This window comes from Dendropsophus ebraccatus, chromosome 3, assembly GCF_027789765.1.
Source record: "Dendropsophus ebraccatus isolate aDenEbr1 chromosome 3, aDenEbr1.pat, whole genome shotgun sequence".
NCBI classification, from domain to species: Eukaryota; Metazoa; Chordata; class Amphibia; order Anura; family Hylidae; genus Dendropsophus; species Dendropsophus ebraccatus.
In genome coordinates this window covers 9,864,456-9,885,078 of record NC_091456.1, presented here as the reverse complement: position 1 = coordinate 9,885,078, position 20,623 = coordinate 9,864,456, and the positions used below count along the sequence as shown (strand labels likewise).

The 20,623-nt window shown below is 45.9% G+C and overlaps 1 protein-coding gene across 2 annotated transcripts; it reads left to right on the top strand.

Moving 5' to 3' along the window:
• The first annotated feature begins 1,435 nt into the window (after positions 1-1,435).
• On the top strand, positions 1,436-20,252 carry DENR (density regulated re-initiation and release factor). 2 transcript variants are annotated; one of them, XM_069963995.1, is made up of 8 exons: positions 1,436-1,568; positions 7,521-7,639; positions 7,908-7,927; positions 8,816-8,900; positions 10,896-10,976; positions 18,214-18,330; positions 18,420-18,559; positions 20,002-20,252. In XM_069963995.1, the coding sequence occupies exons 1-8, from the start codon at positions 1,558-1,560 to the stop codon at positions 20,044-20,046; spliced, it is 618 nt and encodes a 205-aa protein (XP_069820096.1). In that variant the 5' UTR covers positions 1,436-1,557; the 3' UTR covers positions 20,047-20,252. The 2 variants fall into 2 exon arrangements, with proteins under 2 accessions (XP_069820096.1, XP_069820097.1); XM_069963996.1 differs by having other exon boundaries at positions 1,438-1,554.
• The last annotated feature ends 371 nt before the right edge of the window (positions 20,253-20,623 follow it).

The window sequence follows — 20,623 nt, the reverse complement described above, 5'->3', positions numbered from 1 at the left end:
CAGGCTCTGTGAGCTTTAGCTACTGAAGGCCGCCCCCTATGCGTCACCCGCTTGCCTGCATTGGCGGTCACTGTGGCCCTGCATCTCAAGAACATGCTTTTCAGGTACATGGTCCTCCCTGGCCTTGGGCTGGTGGCCATATTCTGGGGAAGGTTGTGCTGTGACGTGGACTCTCCTGTTGGACTGCAGATTTTTTTTTTCTTTAATTTAATCTACGATTTTTACAAAAATTCAAATCGATTCTCAAATTCTGGGTGAATTAATCAAATTAATTTGATTAATTGGCCAGCCCTAGTAGGTAGATCCCTCTGTACCCACATATAGTAAGTAGTTATGTCACCCTGTGCCCCCATATAGTAGTTAGATCCCTCTGTATCCCATATAGAAGTTAAAGGACAACTCTGTTGATTTTTTTTATTTAATTTTTTTTTTAATTTCCCTTCTGCCCCCCTTCCCTATAGACCCTTCCCCCTACACCCATGAGAAATTAAAACAAATATGTACCTAATCCCTGTTGATCATGGCCGGCGCCATCTTGTGTCGATGATGTCTTCACAGAGGGCCAGACCCCCTCTGCTGCTTTGTCAGATGACTCACAGCTTGCTCAGCTCCGATTGGCTTAGCAAGCTCTCAGTCACCTGACGCTGCCGGCCGCCAAAGAAGGAAGTGTTGAAGAAATGAAGACGCCAATGGGAACTCCAAGGACCCACAATCGGCAGGAGATTACAACAGAGATGGACCCAAGAGTATAAAAAATATGTTGTTTTTTTTCTTTCTCTGAGGAGCTGGAGTTGTCCTTTAAGTTCCTCTGTGCCCACGTATAGTAGTTAGGCCTCTTTGTGTCCCATTTAGTAGTTAGTGTATATGCATATAGTAGTTATGTCTGCACATAGTAGTTAGGTCTTTTATATCCCTTATAGTACTTAGCTCCTTATGTGTCCCCATATAGTAGTTAGGCCTCTCTGTGTATGCATATAGTAGTTAGATTTCTCATATGTCATATAGTACTTAGCTTCTTTTGTGTCCCCATATAGTAGTTAGGCCCCTGTGTATATGCATATAGTAGTTATGTCTGCACATAGTAGTTAGGTCTTTTATATACCTTATAGTACTTAGCTCCTCCTGTGTCCCCATATAGTAGTTAGGCCTCTCTGTGTATGGATATAGCAGTTATAGCAAACAGTCACTATTTTTAGGTTGCTAAGGACACCAAAATCAGTTTTTCCGAGTCCCTGTCTTCCACACAGGCTTTTTGCCCCACATCCCGGGAGGTTTCTTTCCTGTTGTTCATTTCACTGAGCAATCTGCCGTAAATAGCGGTAAAGTGACACATAGGGTCGCAACATATGTTAGAAAGGCAATCCTGCAGGCTCTGGGTGTAGTAAGATGGCGGCCGGGAGACGCCGGAAGTGCGGTCACGGCAGGGGGAGAGCTCGCTGTACGGCGGCGGAAGTGGTGTAGTGCAGGGAGAAGCAGCATTGGACGGCTTCCCCGGCGTGGGGACCGGGCTGTGATCTGCATGTGAAGGGATCCCGGGAGAGCACGGCTGCTCGGGTAATGGACGCTGCGTGAGTAACAGTGATCGGGGGCCGAGAGCTCCATCATGTCTGCGCTGCCATAGAGGACAATGGGGGCTGTCACCATCCCGGGGCCCGGCACATCACAGCGATTACCTCCCTCAGTGTCTGCCCGTCACCCGTCCTGGCAGAGCCGCCCCTCCCCCAGCAGATGGCACTGCCCTCCGCCTCCTGCTGCTGCTGGGGCACCACAGCTCCCAGCAATCCCGGACACACAACGCAGACACCCAGGGAGTCCGGGAGCAGTATGGCTGCGGGGTGGGGGGTATATAATATGTATAATCTGCCCCCTCACCGTCCATACTGCCCCCTCACCAGGTATAATGCCCCTCCCTCACCGTACATAATAAACCCAATGCCCCCACTCTCCGTATATAATATACATAATGCCCCCCTCCTCACCGTATATAATGCCCCCCTCACCATATATAATATACATAATGCCCCCCCTCACCATATATAATATATATAATGCCCCCTCCTCACCGTACATAATGCCCCCCTCCTCACCGTATATAATGCCCCCCTCCTCACCGTATATAATGCCCCCCTCCTCACCGTATATAATGCCCCCTCCTCACCGTATATAATGCCCCCCTCCTCACCATATATAATGCCCCCTCCTCACCATCTATAATATACATAATGCCCCCCCACCGTATATAATGCCCCCCCACCGTATATAATGCCCCCTCACCATACATAATGCCCCCCTCATTATATATAATGTACATAATGCCCTCTCCTCACCGTATATAATGCCCCCTCCTCACCGTACATAATGCCCCCTCCTCACCATATATAATGCCCCCCTCCTCACCATATATAATGCCCCCCTCCTCACCATATATAATGCCCCCTCCTCACCGTATATGTAATGCCCCCCCCCCCCCACCGTATATATAATGCCCCCCACCGTATATATAATGCCCCCCCACCGTATATATAATGCCCCCTCACCATATATATAATGCCCCCTCACCATACATAATGCCCCCCTCACCATATATAATATATATAATGCCCCCTCCTTACCATATATAATACCCCCTCCTCACCATATATAATGCCCCCCTCCTCACCGTATATAATGCCCCCCTCCTCACCGTATATAATGCCCCCCTCCTCACCGTATATAATGCCCCCTCCTCACCGTATATAATGCCCCCCTCCTCACCATATATAATGCCCCCTCCTCACCATCTATAATATACATAATGCCTCCCCCACCGTATATAATGCCCCCCCACTGTATATAATGCCCCCCTCACCATACATAATGCCCCCCTCATTATATATAATGTATATAATGCCCTCTCCTCACCGTACATAATGCCCTCTCCTCACCGTACATAATGCCCTCTCCTCACCGTACATAATGCCCCCTCCTCACCATATATAATGCCCCCCTCCTCACCGTATATAATGCCCCCCTCCTCACCGTATATAATGCCCCCCTCCTCACCGTATATAATGCCCCCCTCCTCACCTTATATAATGCCCCCTCCTCATCATATATAATGCCCCCCTCCTCACCATATATAATGCCCCCTCCTCACCATATATAATGCCCCCTCCTCACCATATATAATGCCCCCCTCCTCACCATATATAATGCCCCACTCCTCACCATATATAATGCCCCCTCCTCACCTTATATAATGCCCCCCTCCTCATCATATATAATGCCCCCCTCCTCTCCATATATAATGCCCCCTCCTCACCATATATAATGCCCCCCTCCTCACCATATATAATGCCCCCCTCCTCACCGTATATAATGCCCCCCTCCTCACCGTATATAATGCCCCCCTCCTCACCGTATATTATGCCCCCCTCCTCACCGTATATTATGCCCCCCTCCTCACCGTATATAATGCCCCCCTCCTCACCGTATATAATGCCTCCCTCCTCACCGTATATAATGCCCCCCCTCCTCACCGTATATAATGCCCCCCCTTCTCACCGTATATAATGCCCCCCCTCCTCACCGTATATATTATGCCCCCCTCCTCACCGTATATAATGCCCCCCTCCTCACCGTATATAATGCCCCCCTCCTCACCGTATATAATGCCCCCCTCCTCACCGTATATAATGCCCCCCTCCTCACCGTATATAATGCCCCCCCTCCTCACCGTATATAATGCCCCCCCTCCTCACCGTATATAATGCCCCCTCCTCACCGTATATAATGCCCCCTCCTCACCGTATATAATGCCCCCTCCTCACCGTATATAAGGCCCCCCCTCACCGTATATAATGCCCCCTCCTCACCGTATATAATGCCCCCTCCTCACCGTATATAATGCCCCCTCCTCACCGTATATAATGCCCCCTCCTCACCGTATATAATGCCCCCTCCTCACCGTATATAATGCCCCCCTCCTCACCATATATAATGCCCCACTCCTCACCATATATAATGCCCCCTCCTCACCTTATATAATGCCCCCCTCCTCATCATATATAATGCCCCCCTCCTCTCCATATATAATGCCCCCTCCTCACCATATATAATGCCCCCCTCCTCACCATATATAATGCCCCCCTCCTCACCATATATAATGCCCCCCTCCTCACCGTATATAATGCCCCCCTCCTCACCGTATATAATGCCCCCCTCCTCACCGTATATAATGCCCCCCTCCTCACCGTATATTATGCCCCCCTCCTCACCGTATATTATGCCCCCCTCCTCACCGTATATAATGCCCCCCCTCCTCACCGTATATAATGCCCCCCTCCTCACCGTATATAATGCCTCCCTCCTCACCGTATATAATGCCCCCCCTCCTCACCGTATATAATGCCCCCCCTCCTCACCGTATATAATGCCCCCCCTCCTCACCGTATATATTATGCCCCCCTCCTCACCGTATATAATGCCCCCCTCCTCACCGTATATAATGCCCCCCTCCTCACCGTATATAATGCCCCCCTCCTCACCGTAAATAATGCCCCCCTCCTCACCGTATATAATGCCCCCCCTCCTCACCGTATATAATGCCCCCCCTCCTCACCGTATATAATGCCCCCCCTCCTCACCGTATATAATGCCCCCCCTCCTCACCGTATATAATGCCCCCTCCTCACTGTATATAATGCCCCCTCCTCACCGTATATAATGCCCCCTCCTCACCGTAAATAGGGCCCCCCTCACCGTATATAAGGCCCCCCCTCACCGTATATAATGCCCCCTCCTCACCGTATATAATGCCCCCTCCTCACCGTATATAATGCCCCCTCCTCACCGTATATAATGCCCCCTCCTCACCGTATATAATGCCCCCTCCTCACCGTATATAATGCCCCCTCCTCACCGTATATAATGCCCCCTCCTCACCGTATATAATGCCCCCTCCTCACCGTATATAATGCCCCCTCCTCACCGTATATAATGCCCCCTCCTCACCGTATATAATGCCCCCTCCTCACTGTATATAATGCCCCCTCCTCACTGTATATAATGCCCCCTCCTCACTGTATATAATGCCCCCTCCTCACTGTATATAATGCCCCCTCCTCACTGTATATAATGCCCCCTCCTCACTGTATATAATGCCCCCTCCTCACTGTATATAATGCCCCCTCCTCACTGTATATAATGCCCCCTCCTCACCGTAAATAATGCCCCCCTCCTCACCGTATATAATGCCCCCCTCCTCACCGTATATAATGCCCCCCTCCTCACCGTATATAATGCCCCCCTCCTCACCGTATATAATGCCCCCCTCCTCACCTTATATAATGCCCCCCTCCTCATCATATATAATGCCCCCCTCCTCACCATATATAATGCCCCCTCCTCACCATATATAATGCCCCACTCCTCACCATATATAATGCCCCCTCCTCACTATATATAATATACATATTGTCCCCTCACCATATATAATATTTAATGCCCCCCCTCACCATATATAATATACATAATGCCCCCCTCACCATATATAATATACATAATGCCCCCCTCACCATATATAATATACATAATGCCCCCCTCACCATATATAATATACATAATGCCTCCCTCACCATATATAATATACATAATGCCTCCCTCACCATATATAATATACATAATGCCCCCCTCACCATATATAATATACATAATGCCCCCCTCACCATATATAATATACATAATGCCCCCCTCACCATATATAATATACATAATGCCTCCCTCACCATATATAATATACATAATGCCTCCCTCACCATATATAATATACATAATGCCCCCCTCACCATATATAATATACATAATGCCCCCCTCACCATATATAATATACATAATGCCCCCCTCACCATATATAATATACATCACCATGGTGTGATCCATTTTATTTATATGTATGTATGTCGCCCCCTGCTCCGAAGTGTTGCCTGGTATATAGATGACGTCACATCTGCTGTCATGTAGCCGCTGGTTTGGGTTTCATATTTTATTACCTTAGAGTAACAGGTGGGATCCTATTGGCGTGGGGTGCCCGGTGATCTGCTGAGTAATATCTGCCCCGCCCCCTGGGGTAGATGACCGTGTTAGGGCAAAGATCTGGTGGATCCTGCTGCAGTCTAATATGTATGAGGGCGGCTTCATCCAGCTGGGACTTGTAGCTATAATTGGTAGCAGGGCCCCATGTCTACTATGTACCATATATATATATATATATATATATATATATATATATATATATCTCTTATGGTGCCTTTTGGCCCCCGTAGGCACTCTGTCCCTGGTGCAGTTGCTTCCGCTGTACTCCTATAGGGACACACCTGGCCCATCAGCAGCAGTGGGGCGTGAGGATCAGACATAATGGGTTCTAAGATGTCTGGCAGCGTCTCCAGGATCTCAGTAAATACAGATGCTGGGCCGATCACTGAGGGGAAGCATAACAAATAACCACAGAGGCCAGAGCATAATTTACGATTTACTAGATCAAACTAGAATTTTCTTCATCTAGTAGATCAGTGCTTGTATGCGGCCGTTTCGTACCCCCCCACCCCCACCCCCGACCCGTCTCCGAACCTCAGAAGTGGTGAAATGTAGGCGGCCGCCCTGGAATGTCACGCTGCATTCAGATGTCTGGTCCGTAAGCGGTCTGTATATCACCGACTGACCCTTCAAGAGGTGGTCTGGGAAAAATTTACTTTTCCCCTATCCACAGGGGAAAAGTAAGAGAGGTCCGAGCTCTGTACTTCACCGGTGATCTCCATATTGGGCCCCCAGTAACCTCTAATGCGACTCCCTGCATAATAACCTCCTGAATGGCTAAAGCTGCTCACTACCCAGCTGACATGGCCATGTCAGCTCAATAGTGTAGTGTTTAAAGGGAATCTGTCACTAGGTTTGTGCTGTCTTAAATGAGGGCGGCATTAACTAGTGTTAAAAATACTGAACAGGTCGGTGTATTACTTACATCATTCTGTGCAGCCGTTCTCCTAATATGCAGGAGAATAGAATTCTTGCCACACCCCGCCCTCTGGCCTCCAGCTGCTGAATAACAGGTGACTTCCTATACACAGCATGGATAGATAATCAGCAGCTGGTGGGCGGAGTTTTCTGCTTCTCATGAATATCCAGGACTACTGAGCTCATGCACATAATGGAGAGGACTACTTATTGTCCATGTTATTCAGGAGGAGATCTCTGGATCAGCTGCACAGAACAATATAAGTGATCCATCATTCTGTTCAGCTTCTCTGTCACTAGTTTATGCTACCCTGAGATAGGACGACATAAACCTACTGACAGTCTCTATAACAGTTCCAGGGCTAATAAATTATAATGCAGAGAGTCCCATAGAGTTCACTCCTTCAGCTTATGGACTGTATATGACAGACGTGCGACTGCAGTCTAAGTCTATAGGGCCGTCTCTCTCACATACAGCGTCCGGCTCTCCCCTCACTGGTTTACATTGTAGTCCTGACTTCTGCTTCCAGGGTCTTGGAGATGGCTAGTACAGCAACTGAAAATTCAGAGCCAATACAAGACTGTAAAGGAGAGGCAAGGATCCCTAAAGTGGATGGCGACTATCCTCTGAAAGTACTTTACTGTGGAGGTAAGCGTTACTATATGGGGTATTCCTTTTATTTCCGTAGAACACGGCCGTGAATGTGGCTTCTCTGGCTGATACATTACCAGTGATGGCCGTATCTTTCCATTATTGCTTTTTATCTGCCTGTATTGTTTCTCTGTCCTTTATTCTATCTGCCAAAGGGATGTTGCTGTATTATTTATGGATGTTTTGTTATTAGGCTGTTATTATTAATGATACATATTGATTAGATGCACAGACTAACACTGTCTCATTGTTTGTCCCTCTACAGTTTGTTCACTGCCAACAGAGGTAAGAATTGGATGTAAAACTATAAAACTATGACTGTATGAGGTTGTAAAGTGTCAATCTTTTTTTTATTTTTATTTTTTACTTTTTGCTTTAATAAAGGGGTATTCCACTCAAACATAACTTTTGATATGTTGCTGCCTATGATGAGATTTACAATTCCTTCTATACTTCTTATTATCTATGCAGTCTCCTTCTCCCAGTTCTCAGCTGCTGCTTTGTGCAGAAGATGCAAAAATCTGTGTGTGAGCTTTTCTATCTGTCTCCCTCTCCTCCCCCCTCCCTTCTGAGATGCCCGATGACTGACTGGCTTTATCTGCAACATTGTAGCTTCTTTATTATGCTGGGAGGATTGATCACAGTGAGATCATCAGCAACTTGACATTAGAATAATCCTCCCAGCATTACAAAGAAGCTACAATGTTGCAGATAAAGCCTGCCGGGGACTTGTTTACATCAGCTGTCTCAGAAGGGAGGGGGGAGTTAATTAAAAAAAAAAAAAATAAATCTGAACTTCCCCTTTTAAAGCAAATGTACTTGATTCTGAAGGGGTTGAGACATCGGCGTGTTGGGTTCGCCGGGTCCACTTCCAGTGCCCCAAACGGGCCAATTTGCAGATTGAAAAACTGGCGCAGATTGCAGGAACCGGGCAGCAGTCTGAAAAATGGACCACGCCACGCACTGGTGCCGACCTTGATATATATATATATATATATATATATATATATATATATATATATATATATATATATATATATATATAATTTATTTTTTAAAATTTCATTAGTCGAAGTGCTCACATTCACTTTAAAACTACTACTACGTTTCTGGGTATATACTGTGCTTACGGATAGATTAACGCCTCGTTTTTACTTTTGTGTCTTGTTTTAGTACTGTGAATACATGCCCGATGTGGCAAAGTGCAGACAGTGGCTAGAGAAGAATTTTCCAAACGAATTTGCTAAACTTACATTAGGTAAGTAACCGTGATTTACTTTTGTTAGCTCCTCCGCTGATCGTTCTGCAGATCTCCTGCTGTGAATTTGCATAGTGATAATGTGACTATAGAAAGTAGCCTTAGGGGCTCTTTACACCGGCCGATTATCAGCCAGGAGTGCATAGAAATTTTTCTTCGGCTGTTAATTGGCTTGTGTAAAAGTGACAGTAATCAGCCAAGGACGGGAAAAGCGCCCGACCTTTGGCTGATCGCATTGATTATACCGATTATATTCAGATACTAAAACCTGTTCTTTTATTATAATCTTTTTCTATTTTCTGACTTTTTTATTTTTATTTCACTTGTTGTACATTGTTATGGTGGCAGCCATATTGCTTGAGCTGTTTTTAACAGCATTTAGTGACATGCTTTACAGCCAGACTCATGGACATAGAAGACAATAGACAGACTCTGTCCCCTTGAGATGAATGTGGAACATTACTGAGCACGCTCTGTGAACTGTGAAGAGGTTATTCCACATGGAGCTGCTATTATCTCCTCTATCTACTGGTGTCACATGACGCTGCAATGCTGTACAGATCACTTTACAGCAGCCTCCTCTTATCACCACAGACACAACAGGAAGTCTTAGTTTTAGCCGCAGTGGTGAGAATGAAAACTGCAAGGTCTCAGGATTATTTTATAATATAGATAGAAAAATGGAAAATAACAAAAAGTGTCACCAAAAATTCTTAAATATGTTTAACATAAAAACATTATTAATACAATTAGTAATTTTCTGATGTCACATTCCCTTTAAGAGCTCACTTGTGTAGACAGGGGATGTGCGACCGATGTCAAAAGGGAAACTGACAGCACAGATATACGTATGTTGGGGTCTGGGATATGTATATATCCATGCTGTCAGTTTCCGGATGCCATCACATCAGCAGTGTATACTTACCATCAGCGCTGTGTGATTTGGCATCTTCACCTTCTTCCTGATAGTGTGGCATCCGTCCTGCTGCCGAACTGTTTTCTGGGCGCTAAATCTCTTCTCCCAGGGGTGAGAGATACATCTGCCAGAGAGCAGGACGCAGTAAGAAGGTAAAGATGCAGAATCGCACAACTGCGCTGATGGCAAGTATACACTGCTGATGTGATCGCATCTGGTAACTGACATCACGGATATATACATATCTTGCTGTCACATTTCCTTTTATAAATGGTCACACAATTGATACAGACATCATTCCAGTGGCCTTGCTGCTCGACAAATTGTGCCTTGTAAAAGATCTGCAAACTAGCGCTGATCTCGCTGATTAGCGCTTGTTAGAGTTTGTGCACAGCCCCATCTTGGGCCGTGTAAAATGACCCATAGTGTTTGGCTTCTTTTAAAGGGGTTATTTTCTTTTAAATCAACTGGTGCCAGAAAGTGCCAGATTTTTGTAATTAACTTCTATTAAAAAAAATCTCGAGTCTTCCAGTATTTATCAACAGCTTTATGTCCTGCAGGAAGTGGTGTATTCTTTCCAGTCTGACACAGCGCTCTCTTCTGCCACCTCTGTCCATGTCAGGAACTGTCCAGAGCAGGAGAGGTTTTCTATGGGGATTTGCTGCTGCTCTGGACAGTTCCTGACATGGACAGAGGTGGCAGCAGAGAGCACTGTGTCAGACTGGAGAGAATACACCACTTCATGCAGGGCATACAGCAGATGGTAAGTACTGGAAGATGAGAGATTTTTTTTTTTTAAATAGAAGTAAATTAGAATTTTCTGGCACTTTCTGGCATTAGTTAATTTGAAAGTAAAAAATAAAATAGTAGTATAAATCTCCTTCATAGAATAAAACATGATGGGAAAATTGTGTGCGCTAAATGTTTGTACTTGTTCTAGGTTATTGAGAGTTAATTTAGCGCAGTTATTTTATATTCTGAAGGGCTGTTAATGTGCCTTTTATTACGGATTAAAAAAAAACAAAAAACCAAACTTTACATGATGCCGGGTACTTATGACTTTTATTCCTGTTCCAAAGGAAACTCTCCTAAACAGGAGACAACCGGTGAGGGATCAGGTCCCGTAGGGGAAGAGGAGGAGAAGAAAAAGCAAAAAAGAGGTAAGAAGGCAAAAAAAAGCTCATGCATATGTGGGTATAAATGGCATCATCTCCTTCATGAAAGGGAAGCTCCCCTCCGAGCTTTTTATTGGAGATAGAGTTCAGCTTCTATCATTCACATGCATCACATAGTTGTAAACACTTTTTTTCATTAACCCCTTAAGGACAGAGCCTGAAATGGCCTTAATGACAGAGACAAATTTTATGAATATGACCAGTGTCACTTTAGTCATTAATACCTTCGGGATGCTTTTACCTATCCGGCTGATTCTGAGATTGTTTTCTCGTGACATATTGTACTTTACATTTCTGGTAAATTGGAGTCAATACTCATAACAAATCTTTATGAAAAAAACCCAAATAATGTGAAAAAATGTGAAAAAATGCATTTTTCCAACTTTGAAACTTTTTTGCATATACAGAAAGTGGTTATACCACATAAATTATATATTAAATAGCATTAGCAACATGTCTACTTTATGTTGGCGGCATTTATTAAACTATTTTTCATTTTTTTTACACAATAGGGAGCTTAAAACATTAGCAGCAAATTTCCAAATTTTCAGTAAAATTTCAAAATCAGATATTTTAGGGACCTGTTCAGGTTTAAAGTGTATTTGAGGGGCCTGTATGTTAGAAAGCCCCACAAAGCACCCCATTTCAGAAACTGCACCCCCCAAACTCTGCAAAAGCACATCCAGAAAGTGTTTTAACCCTTTAGGGGAGTCACAGAAATAAAAGCTAAGTGTGTAAGGAATTTGAAAATTTTAATTTTCTGTGCAGAGATTTTATTGTAATCCAATATTTTTCATAATTATAAACCTATTACCAGAGAAATGCACCCCAATAATTATTGCCCCGTTTCTGCAGTTTATAGAAATACCCCATATGTGACCCTATTGCGCTATTTGACGCAACCACAAGCCTCAGATATAAGGGAGCGCCTAGTGAATTTCAACGCCTCCGTTATATTTGGTCATTTTTGACTGTACCACTTCAGGTTGGCAGAGGCTCTGGGGTGTCAAAACCTAAAAAACACCCCTAAAGGGACACCATTTAGAAAACTACACCCCTCAAGGAATGTAACAAGGGGTGCGGTGAGCATCTGGACCCCACAGGTGCTTCACAGATTTTCCGAACAATATGGCGTGAAAAAAGAAAAATTTATTTTTTACACTAAAACGTTGTTCTAGCCTTCAATTTTTCATTTTCTTAAAGGGATAAGAGGCAAAAAAAGACAAAAAATGTGTAGCGCAGTTTCTCCCGAGTACAGAAATACCTCACATGTGGCGATAAAGTGCCAAGGGGGCGCAGGACAAGCCTCCAAAGGGAAGGAGCGCCAATTGGCTTTTGGAAGCTGAATTTCACTGAAAAGGATTTCAAGGGCCATGTCGCATTTACAGAGCCCTCCCAAAACACTGGAAACCCCCCACAAGTGATTCCATTCTGGAAACTACACCCCTCAAGGAATCTAACAAGGGGGCAGTGAGCATATGGACCCCACTGGTGACTGGCACAAATGTGGAACAATGTGACGTGAAAGGGAAAAATTTCATTTTTTCACTTTCATGGCACAAATGTGCCCGTCATCAAGGGGTCCATATCCTCTTTTCCCCCCTGTTAGATTCCTTGAGGGGTGCAGTTTCCAGAATGGGGTCACTTGTGGGGGGTTTCCAGTGTTTTGGCAGCACGAGGGCTCTGTAAATGCGACATGGCGTTCATCATCCATTCTAGCCAAATCCAACCTCCAAAATCCAAATGGCGCTCCTTCCCTTCGGAGGCTTGCCCTGCGCCCACATGGCGCTTTATGTCCACATGTGGGGTATTTACGGACTCGGGGGAAATTGCTCTACACATATTGCGTGTTTTTTTCTCTTTTAACCCCTTGTGAAAATGATAAATTCAAGGCTAAACCAACATTATAGTGTAAAAAATGTAATATTTCATTTTCACGCCACATTGTTCCACATTTGTGCCCGTCACCAGTGGAGTCCATATGCTCACTACACCCCTTGTTACATTCCTTGAGGGGTGTAGTTTCCATAATGGGGTCACTTGTGGGGGGTTTCAACTGTCTTGGCAACACAGAGGCCTTTTGAATGCAACATGGCCCCACAAAATCCATTCCATCCAAATCCAGCCTTCAAAAACGAAATGGCGCACCTTCCCTTCGGAGGCTTGCCCTGCACCCGCATGGCGCTTTATGTCCACATGTGGGGTATTTACGGACTCGGGGGAAATTGCGCTACACATTTTGTTTTTTTTCTCCTCTTTTAACCCCTTGTGAAAATGATATATTCAAGGCTAAACCAACATTATAGTGTAAAAAATGTAATATTTCATTTTCACGCCACATTGTTCCACATTTGTGTCCGTCACCAGTGGGGTCCATATGCTCACTACACCCCTTGTTACATTCCTTGAGGGGTGCAGTTTCCATAATGGGGTCACTTGTGGGGGGTTTCAACTGTCTTGGCAACACAGGGGCCTTTTGAATGCAACATGGCCCCTCGAAATCCATTCCATCCAAATCCAGCCTTCAAAAACCAAATGGCGCTTCTTCCCTTCGGAGGCTTACCCTGCACCCGCATGGCGCTTTATCTCCACATGTGGGGTATTTCCGTACTCAGGGGAAATTGCTCTACACATTAAATGTTTTTTTTTATCTTTTAACCCCTTGTGAAAATGAAAAAACATGACAAGATTAATAATTTAGAGTAAAAATTTTACAAAAATTACACTAAATGTTGGTCTAGCCTTGATTTTTTTCCATTTCCACAAGGGGTTAAAAAAGAAAATGAACACAAAACGTGTAGGGTAGTGTCCCCTGAGTACGAAAATACCCCACATGTGGGCATAATGTGCCATATGGGCACAGGGCAAGTCACCAAAGGGACAGAGCGCCATTTAGAGGCTGGAATGGAGGATGGAGGCCATGTCGCAATTACAAAGCTCCTGTGCTGCCAGGACAGTAGAAACCCCCCACAAGTGACCCCATTCTGGAAACTACACCCCATAAGGAATCTAACAAGGGGTGCAGTGAGCATATGGACCCCACTGGTGACGGGCACTTACGTAGAACATGTGCCGAGAAAATAAAAAATACCATTTTTTTCATTTTCACGTCCCAAATGTGGCCGTCACCAGGGGGCCATATCCCAGCTGCCCCCCTTCTTAGATTCCTTATGGGGTGTAGTTTCCAGAATGGGGTCACTTGTGGGGGGTTTCTACTGTCCTGGCCGCACAGAGGCTTTGTAATTGCATCATGGCATCCTCTAATGGGAATGGCGGCCATACCTACTTAGCTGGGGAAAAGGGACAATTCTAATTTATTTGGGGGTATTAGGCCAATTATTAGTTTATAAGGTTGTAAATGACAGGTGTCCATCAAATTCAACCTGTGTTGATCCAGAGGAAGGCAAAAACCCCTCGTGAGGCAGACGACAGTAGCCTCATCACAGGGAAAAAATTCCTTCCCGACTCCATAATGGCGATCAGAATAATCCCTGGACCAAGGTGACCCCTGAAATAGGAATAAGGGACAGAATTTAGATAATGTAGAACCCCAGTGACGTGTGGTGCGCCTTGGAGCGATCCAGTATGCAGAGGCCAGAGTGATCAGGACAGGTGTCACACTGGTAAATGGTGTCCTTCCTGATCCCCCTGTTACCCCACACTCTGCACTTCTTCTGGGGTCTCCCGTTCTCCTGTGTGGGGGACGTCACCTGGAAAATGTTGCCCTGGTGCGATACGGGGTCCTTCATATCCAGAAGCGCTGGGTCCGCTCCATGGCTGCTAAATATTAGGGCGCTATTACTACTTCTGATATTTACGGATCGTGCCACAAGCTACAGGGCAGCGAGGGACCGGAAGAGGGGGCGCTGGTATAAAAGTTATCCCCGTACAGGTGGTGACCTTTATCCAGCAGTGGGAAGATCAGTTCCCGGACGACCTTCCCACTAACTCCAAGGATGGGGGGGAGGGGGCATCTGGGGGCTGGATTCGGGTGTCCCTTCCTACATACACTCTAAGGGTACATGCACACTGCGGAATCGCGACAGATAACCCTTCGTGCATTCCACAGCTGGCACCCGCCGGCGGACTGATGCAGGCGCACGTCTCCACACGTGTCATAGACTCCATTCTATGCACGGGCGGATTCCGCTCTCCGTCCAACGTGTTCATTCTTTGGATGGACGACGGATTCCGCCCGTGCATAGAATGGAGTCTATGACACGGGTAGAGAAATGCGCCCGCATCAGTCTGCCGGCGGGTGCCAGCTGCGGAATGCACAAAGGGTTATCCTTCGCCATTCCGCAGTGTGCACGTACCCTAAATCTGTAAGAGTACCCTGAGGTACTCTCACAGTGTTTGTAGAATTTCACTCCATACCGTCATCTCTTATTGGGACGGTACTGGCGGAAAAGACGTGTCTGGGGGGCAGCGTACGCTACGCTACCCCCAGACACGTCACTGGATGATGAGGATGAATGGAGGAAAGAAGGATCCCCCCCATTCATCCTCACTGGCTGTTTCGGTGTCGGAGGCAATAATAACGTATCCCTCTGACGCCGAAAACACCCTGGGGGCCATCTTTATACGGGGATTGGTATATGGGGTATGTAGTGGTGTAGTGTCAAACTTTATTCAGTGTAGTGTGGTGTAATGTAGTGTTTTTTACGTGTTTTTTTACAGTAAGTATAAAAAAAAAACCTACGCCAACAAAGGAGTTGCTGATAAATGCCGCACTTATGTGCGGCACTTATAAGCAGACCGTGGCAGTAGGATATAGAAAAAAAACACCCTACGCCAAAAAGGAGGAGTTGCTGATTAGCAGCGCACTTTCGTGCGATGCTGATCAACACTCAGCGGCGATAGGGTGCGGAAAGTAGAAAAAAAAAAAATTTGGAAAAAAAAAAAAAACCTTTTTCTACATTCTGAATATCCCTGTAGCTGCTGATAAGTGTATTACACATATCAGCCGCTAGGGGGCAGCAGAGCGCAAAATCCGGAAAATGACGAGGCTGGAGCCGAAAATAGCCGAAAGAAGACGACGGGGACCGCCGGAAAGACCCGAAGACCGAACGGAATGACGGAGGACGCCGCGAACCCGGAAGACGCCGATCAGGAGCCCGGGACAGGTGAGTAATGTACAAATACCCGCTCTGGACCCCTCGGCTACCTAGCTGAGGGGTCCAGGGCAGGTATTTACTATATTGTGGGACTCTGATCGCCGTGCCACCGGCCCGATCGCCGTGAACGGCCGGCCGGCCGTTCACGGCGATCGGGCCGGTGGCACGGCGATCACCATTACTTTTTACAGTAATGGCGGTCGGTGCCGTCCTCGGACAGCACCGACCGCCATTTTTTTCCGGGTCATCGGGTCACCGATGACCCGGAAAGGTTCCGATCGCCACTATTGGCTGATCTGAATTGATTAGCCTATAGCGGCGATCGTAAGCACGGGGGGTGTTAACCACCCCCCGTGCCGTGAAGCTAAGATGGCCTGCTATGATTTATAGCAGGCTATCTTCCCCGATCGCTGTGTGTGAACACGCAGCGATCGGGGAAACATCGGGCGTACCCATACGCCCGTTTGCGTTAAAGCCCAGGCAACGGGGGCGTATGGGTACGCCCGATGTCGTTAAGGGGTTAAAACACTGTAATAGATACAGTGAAATCTCAGATTACAAGCTTTTTTTTTTGTTCCGGGTATCTGCTTGTAATTCAAATCTCTTGTATATCTCTTGTACCATTAGATACATTGCGTTAAGATTTCTACATGGATAGACTGGTGCCGACACAGGGATGCTGGGGCCGCGGTCCTTTTTTTGAACCGTGGTCTGTTCCCAAGCACCGGCCTGGCTTGAAGTATAGGAGGCAGCCTGCCGCCCCCCGATCTGACGAAATCTCCCCTCTCTGACATGGCTCCATTAGAATCAATGGAGCCGCATCACAGAGGGGAGGAAAGATTGTCACACTGGGGGTGGGCGGGCTGCCTCCAGTGCTTCATGCCGGGAACAGACGGTCGCTGTGCATGGGAAACGGGCCACTTTAAAAAAAAAAAAAGGACCGTGGCCCCAGCAACCCTGAGCCGGCGCCAGTCTATTTATGTATGTAATGGTACATTCGCTTTAGAGCAGATTTTCCCATAAGAAATAATTGAAGCACAGACGATTCCTTCCACGATTTGTTCATACGAGCCCCCTGTGTCCCCATCCTGACACTGTACTGGGTAGAAAGCCTCTCATTTTAACCCACTGCTACTTGATCAACTATGCCGGTCATTGGACGCCTTCCAGCTCTCCATCCGCGTCACCGCTGCTTCCATTTGACCCCTGAATTAACCCCTTCAGTGATAGCTTCTCCAGGCAGTCGCACTTGTACCCAGCACTAGCAGGTTTGCAGCCACATTGGGAAGTTGTGTAAGGAGTGAGAGTTAACTGATTAACCCCTTCTTTACTCATAGTCTTTATTTACACTGAACATCTTACCTGACTTATTTTTGGGTTGTGGAACAAATTGTCTGCTTTTCAATTATTTCTTATGGGAAAATTTGCTTTGATGTACAAGTGATTTGGATTACAAGTATGTTCTGGAACGAATTATGCTCATAAATCACGGTTTCACTGTATATGGGTTTGGAGATGCCCTTTAAAGCATGGATAGGGAACCTATTGCCCTCCAGTTGTTGCAAAACTACAATTCCCATCATGCCTGGACAGCCAAAGCTTCGCTTTGGCTGTCCAGGCATGATGGGAATTGTAGTTTTGCAACAGCTTTATGGCCAAAGGTTCCCCATCCATGCTTTAAAGTATTGGTTTTAGGCCTTTAGATCAGGCAGATTATGCCATGCTTCATGCATTGACATTTTATAGGTATATCTGTTAGTTGAGGTAACTATAAAGGTGGCCATGAATGTTGGTGGGGAGCAGGACCAGGGTATTGATTCTCATTTGGAGAAGTAAGAAAGTGGCTTATTTTCTGCTCTCTCATGTCATCGGGGACTCTGGGGATAGCCGCACAGCCAGCTGCCCACCTTACTGTAATCAATATAGCCCTCCATTCATATGAATGGAATCCCACCTCCTCACAGGATAGATACTTTATTCCCTTGTTAGTATCAGAACTTCAGTGCGCAGACTGTGATACCCTGCCCCATCGCAGACCTTGTCATGATGATGGACTCCAGGATTATTCTATACATGTGACTCTGTGATTTGCATTTTTGTTTTAGGAGGAAGAGGTCAAATTAAACAGAAGAAAAAGACCGTCCCCCAAAAGGTTACAATAGCCAAAATCCCCAGAGCGAAGAAGAAATACGTAACCCGGGTGTGCGGACTGGCAACGTTCGGTGGGTTTGATGACGTCCTGGCCGGCGTTTGGCGTTTCTCACCAGTTTTTTGTGTCTTGTCCATTTATGATGGTGATTTCTATTTGCAGAAATTGATCTCAAGGAAGCACAAAGATTCTTTGCTCAGAAATTCTCCTGCGGTGCCTCAGTGACGGGGGAAGATGAAATCATTATTCAGGGAGACTTCACAGATGATATCATTGATGTTATCCAGGAAAAGTGGCCAGAGGTAATCTGCCCCCAAACCCCAAGACTACACTATACAAGGTGGGAGGTCTAGGCCCCTTCACACATCCCTGAAATTTACCCCGACGACCTATCAGGAAATCTGGGTACATTTCTGGACCCACAGGGTGTCCGTGCCAGATAACAGCTCTGGGAAATATGGGACATGTCTTATATTTGTCTGGAATTCCAGCGTTGATTTCCTATAGAACCCAGAATTCCAGACAGCTGCAGATGCACATAGGAATTCTGTCCGGAATTTTGGATGCATTGCATGGCAGCCCAGGCCAACGCCCGGATATCTGCCGCCGGGTGCTGACACTGGCCCCGTAACTTATCACAATAATAGCGATTTCTTCCTCTTTTTGGGAATCCAAATTATATCAGACAATAGTATGAGCGCTCATACAGATTCTCACAGACACCTGAGGCGCTTGGTATCCGTGCAGAAGCTTCTCCCTTTACTACATGTACAGCAGTTTTTCGGGCCCCATTACACAGAGCAATAATTGGCTGAATCGGGCCGATCATGGCTCCATGTAATAGAACGATCAGCTGATGAAACCATCATTTCTTTAGGTCTAGACCTACACTCAGTGGGCGTGCATCGCTACGTGTAATAGTGATGCATGGCTGATGATTGCAGTATAAAATAATAAAATAACTTACCTGACCATGTTACCTGGTGTCCTCGGGCCTTCCCTGGTCTCTGCAGCTCTGCTTTCTGCTCCCTTCTGTTCCGGTCTCTGCACTGACAGGCTGCTCAGCCAATCACCGGCCATGGCCTGTCAGTGCAGAGACCGGAACAGAAGTTAGAGCTGCAGCTGCAGAGACCAAAGAAGGCCTAAGGACAACAGGGAATTTGGTAAGGTAAGTACTTTTTTTTTTTTTTTTTTTTACACTAAAGGCAAGGGCTGCACGGACATCTCTAACGATAGTTGGCCCGTGTAATTGCTCAGTAAACGAGCCCCGATCCAGCGGACTGGCACTCAGTTTCTGCTCGGGCCGTGTAATAGGACCCTTCAGACTTTACACACTAGATCTCTCACAAACTGTACGCACTTCTAATCAGGAGCGCATACAGTAAAAGAAGTCTGAAGTTGATATTAGGCAGGAGATGGGGGGAACCTAACAATGAACATACCAGACCATGACCAGACCAGACCATGTGCCTGCGCTGTGCCACATCGTCCCTTGCCGTATGCCATTTTCTCCCAGTAACAACGGCCATGGACGTGTGGAGGAGGCCTTATAAAACAGTCTTATAGAAAGTGTCTTTGTTGCCCATAGCAGCAGTCATAGCTTTCACTTGGGATCCTGTAATTCTTTACATACTTGCCATGGCTGGGCTTGTTACACATGGACACCTCCATCATCTATGGCGTCTGAGTTGATGTGTTGTGATTGACCTTCTGAATGACGCTGCCTGTTTTTTTTGATTGACAGGTTGATGATGACAGCATTGATGATCTGGGAGAGGTGAAGAAGTAACATGGTGCCTGTAATGTCCTAGACTATATAGCCAAAGTGAGAGAGGATTCTCCGAGCTTTGTGTGTCCTCGGTACCACCTTGTTCCACCACTGTAGAACGCTACTTTTTGTTTTTATTATTAAATAATGCGATACTTAAAGTAACCAGTTCCCTCATGCGAGCGCATGATATGTGTTTAGATGAATAAAAATGGTTTTGGTCATTAGCGACTTGTCTCTTCATTGTGTAGATCAGCTGTGTCAAAGCGGTTACACAACTACAACTCCCATCATGCTTTAGCTTTGGCTGTCCAGGCATGATGGGAATTGTAGTTTTGCCACAGCTGGAGGGCCGACTGTTCCCCATCCCTGATGTAGTGGGTGTTATTTTAATAGATTTAGGTGTGCACATCATATAATTTATATACATTCCTGATAAAAGAACCTAATGTCGGCTTGTGGCCCTAAGTGGTTGTAGCTTTTCTGAATAGAAGACACTATCTTTTTTTCTTTTGCCCCTTTAATCTGTTGACTTTCAAAACATATAAGGATAGGGAATTTTTATTTTCTTTTAGAATTAAAGTTCCACTTATTAAGT

Coding starts and splice junctions, on each gene's coding strand:
- DENR (XM_069963995.1), top strand. Junction 8,901..10,895: donor ATTTGCTAAACTTACATTAG/GTAAGTAACCGT, acceptor CCTGTTCCAAAG/GAAACTCTCCTAAACAGGAG. Junction 18,560..20,001: donor TCCAGGAAAAGTGGCCAGAG/GTAATCTGCCCC, acceptor TTTGATTGACAG/GTTGATGATGACAGCATTGA.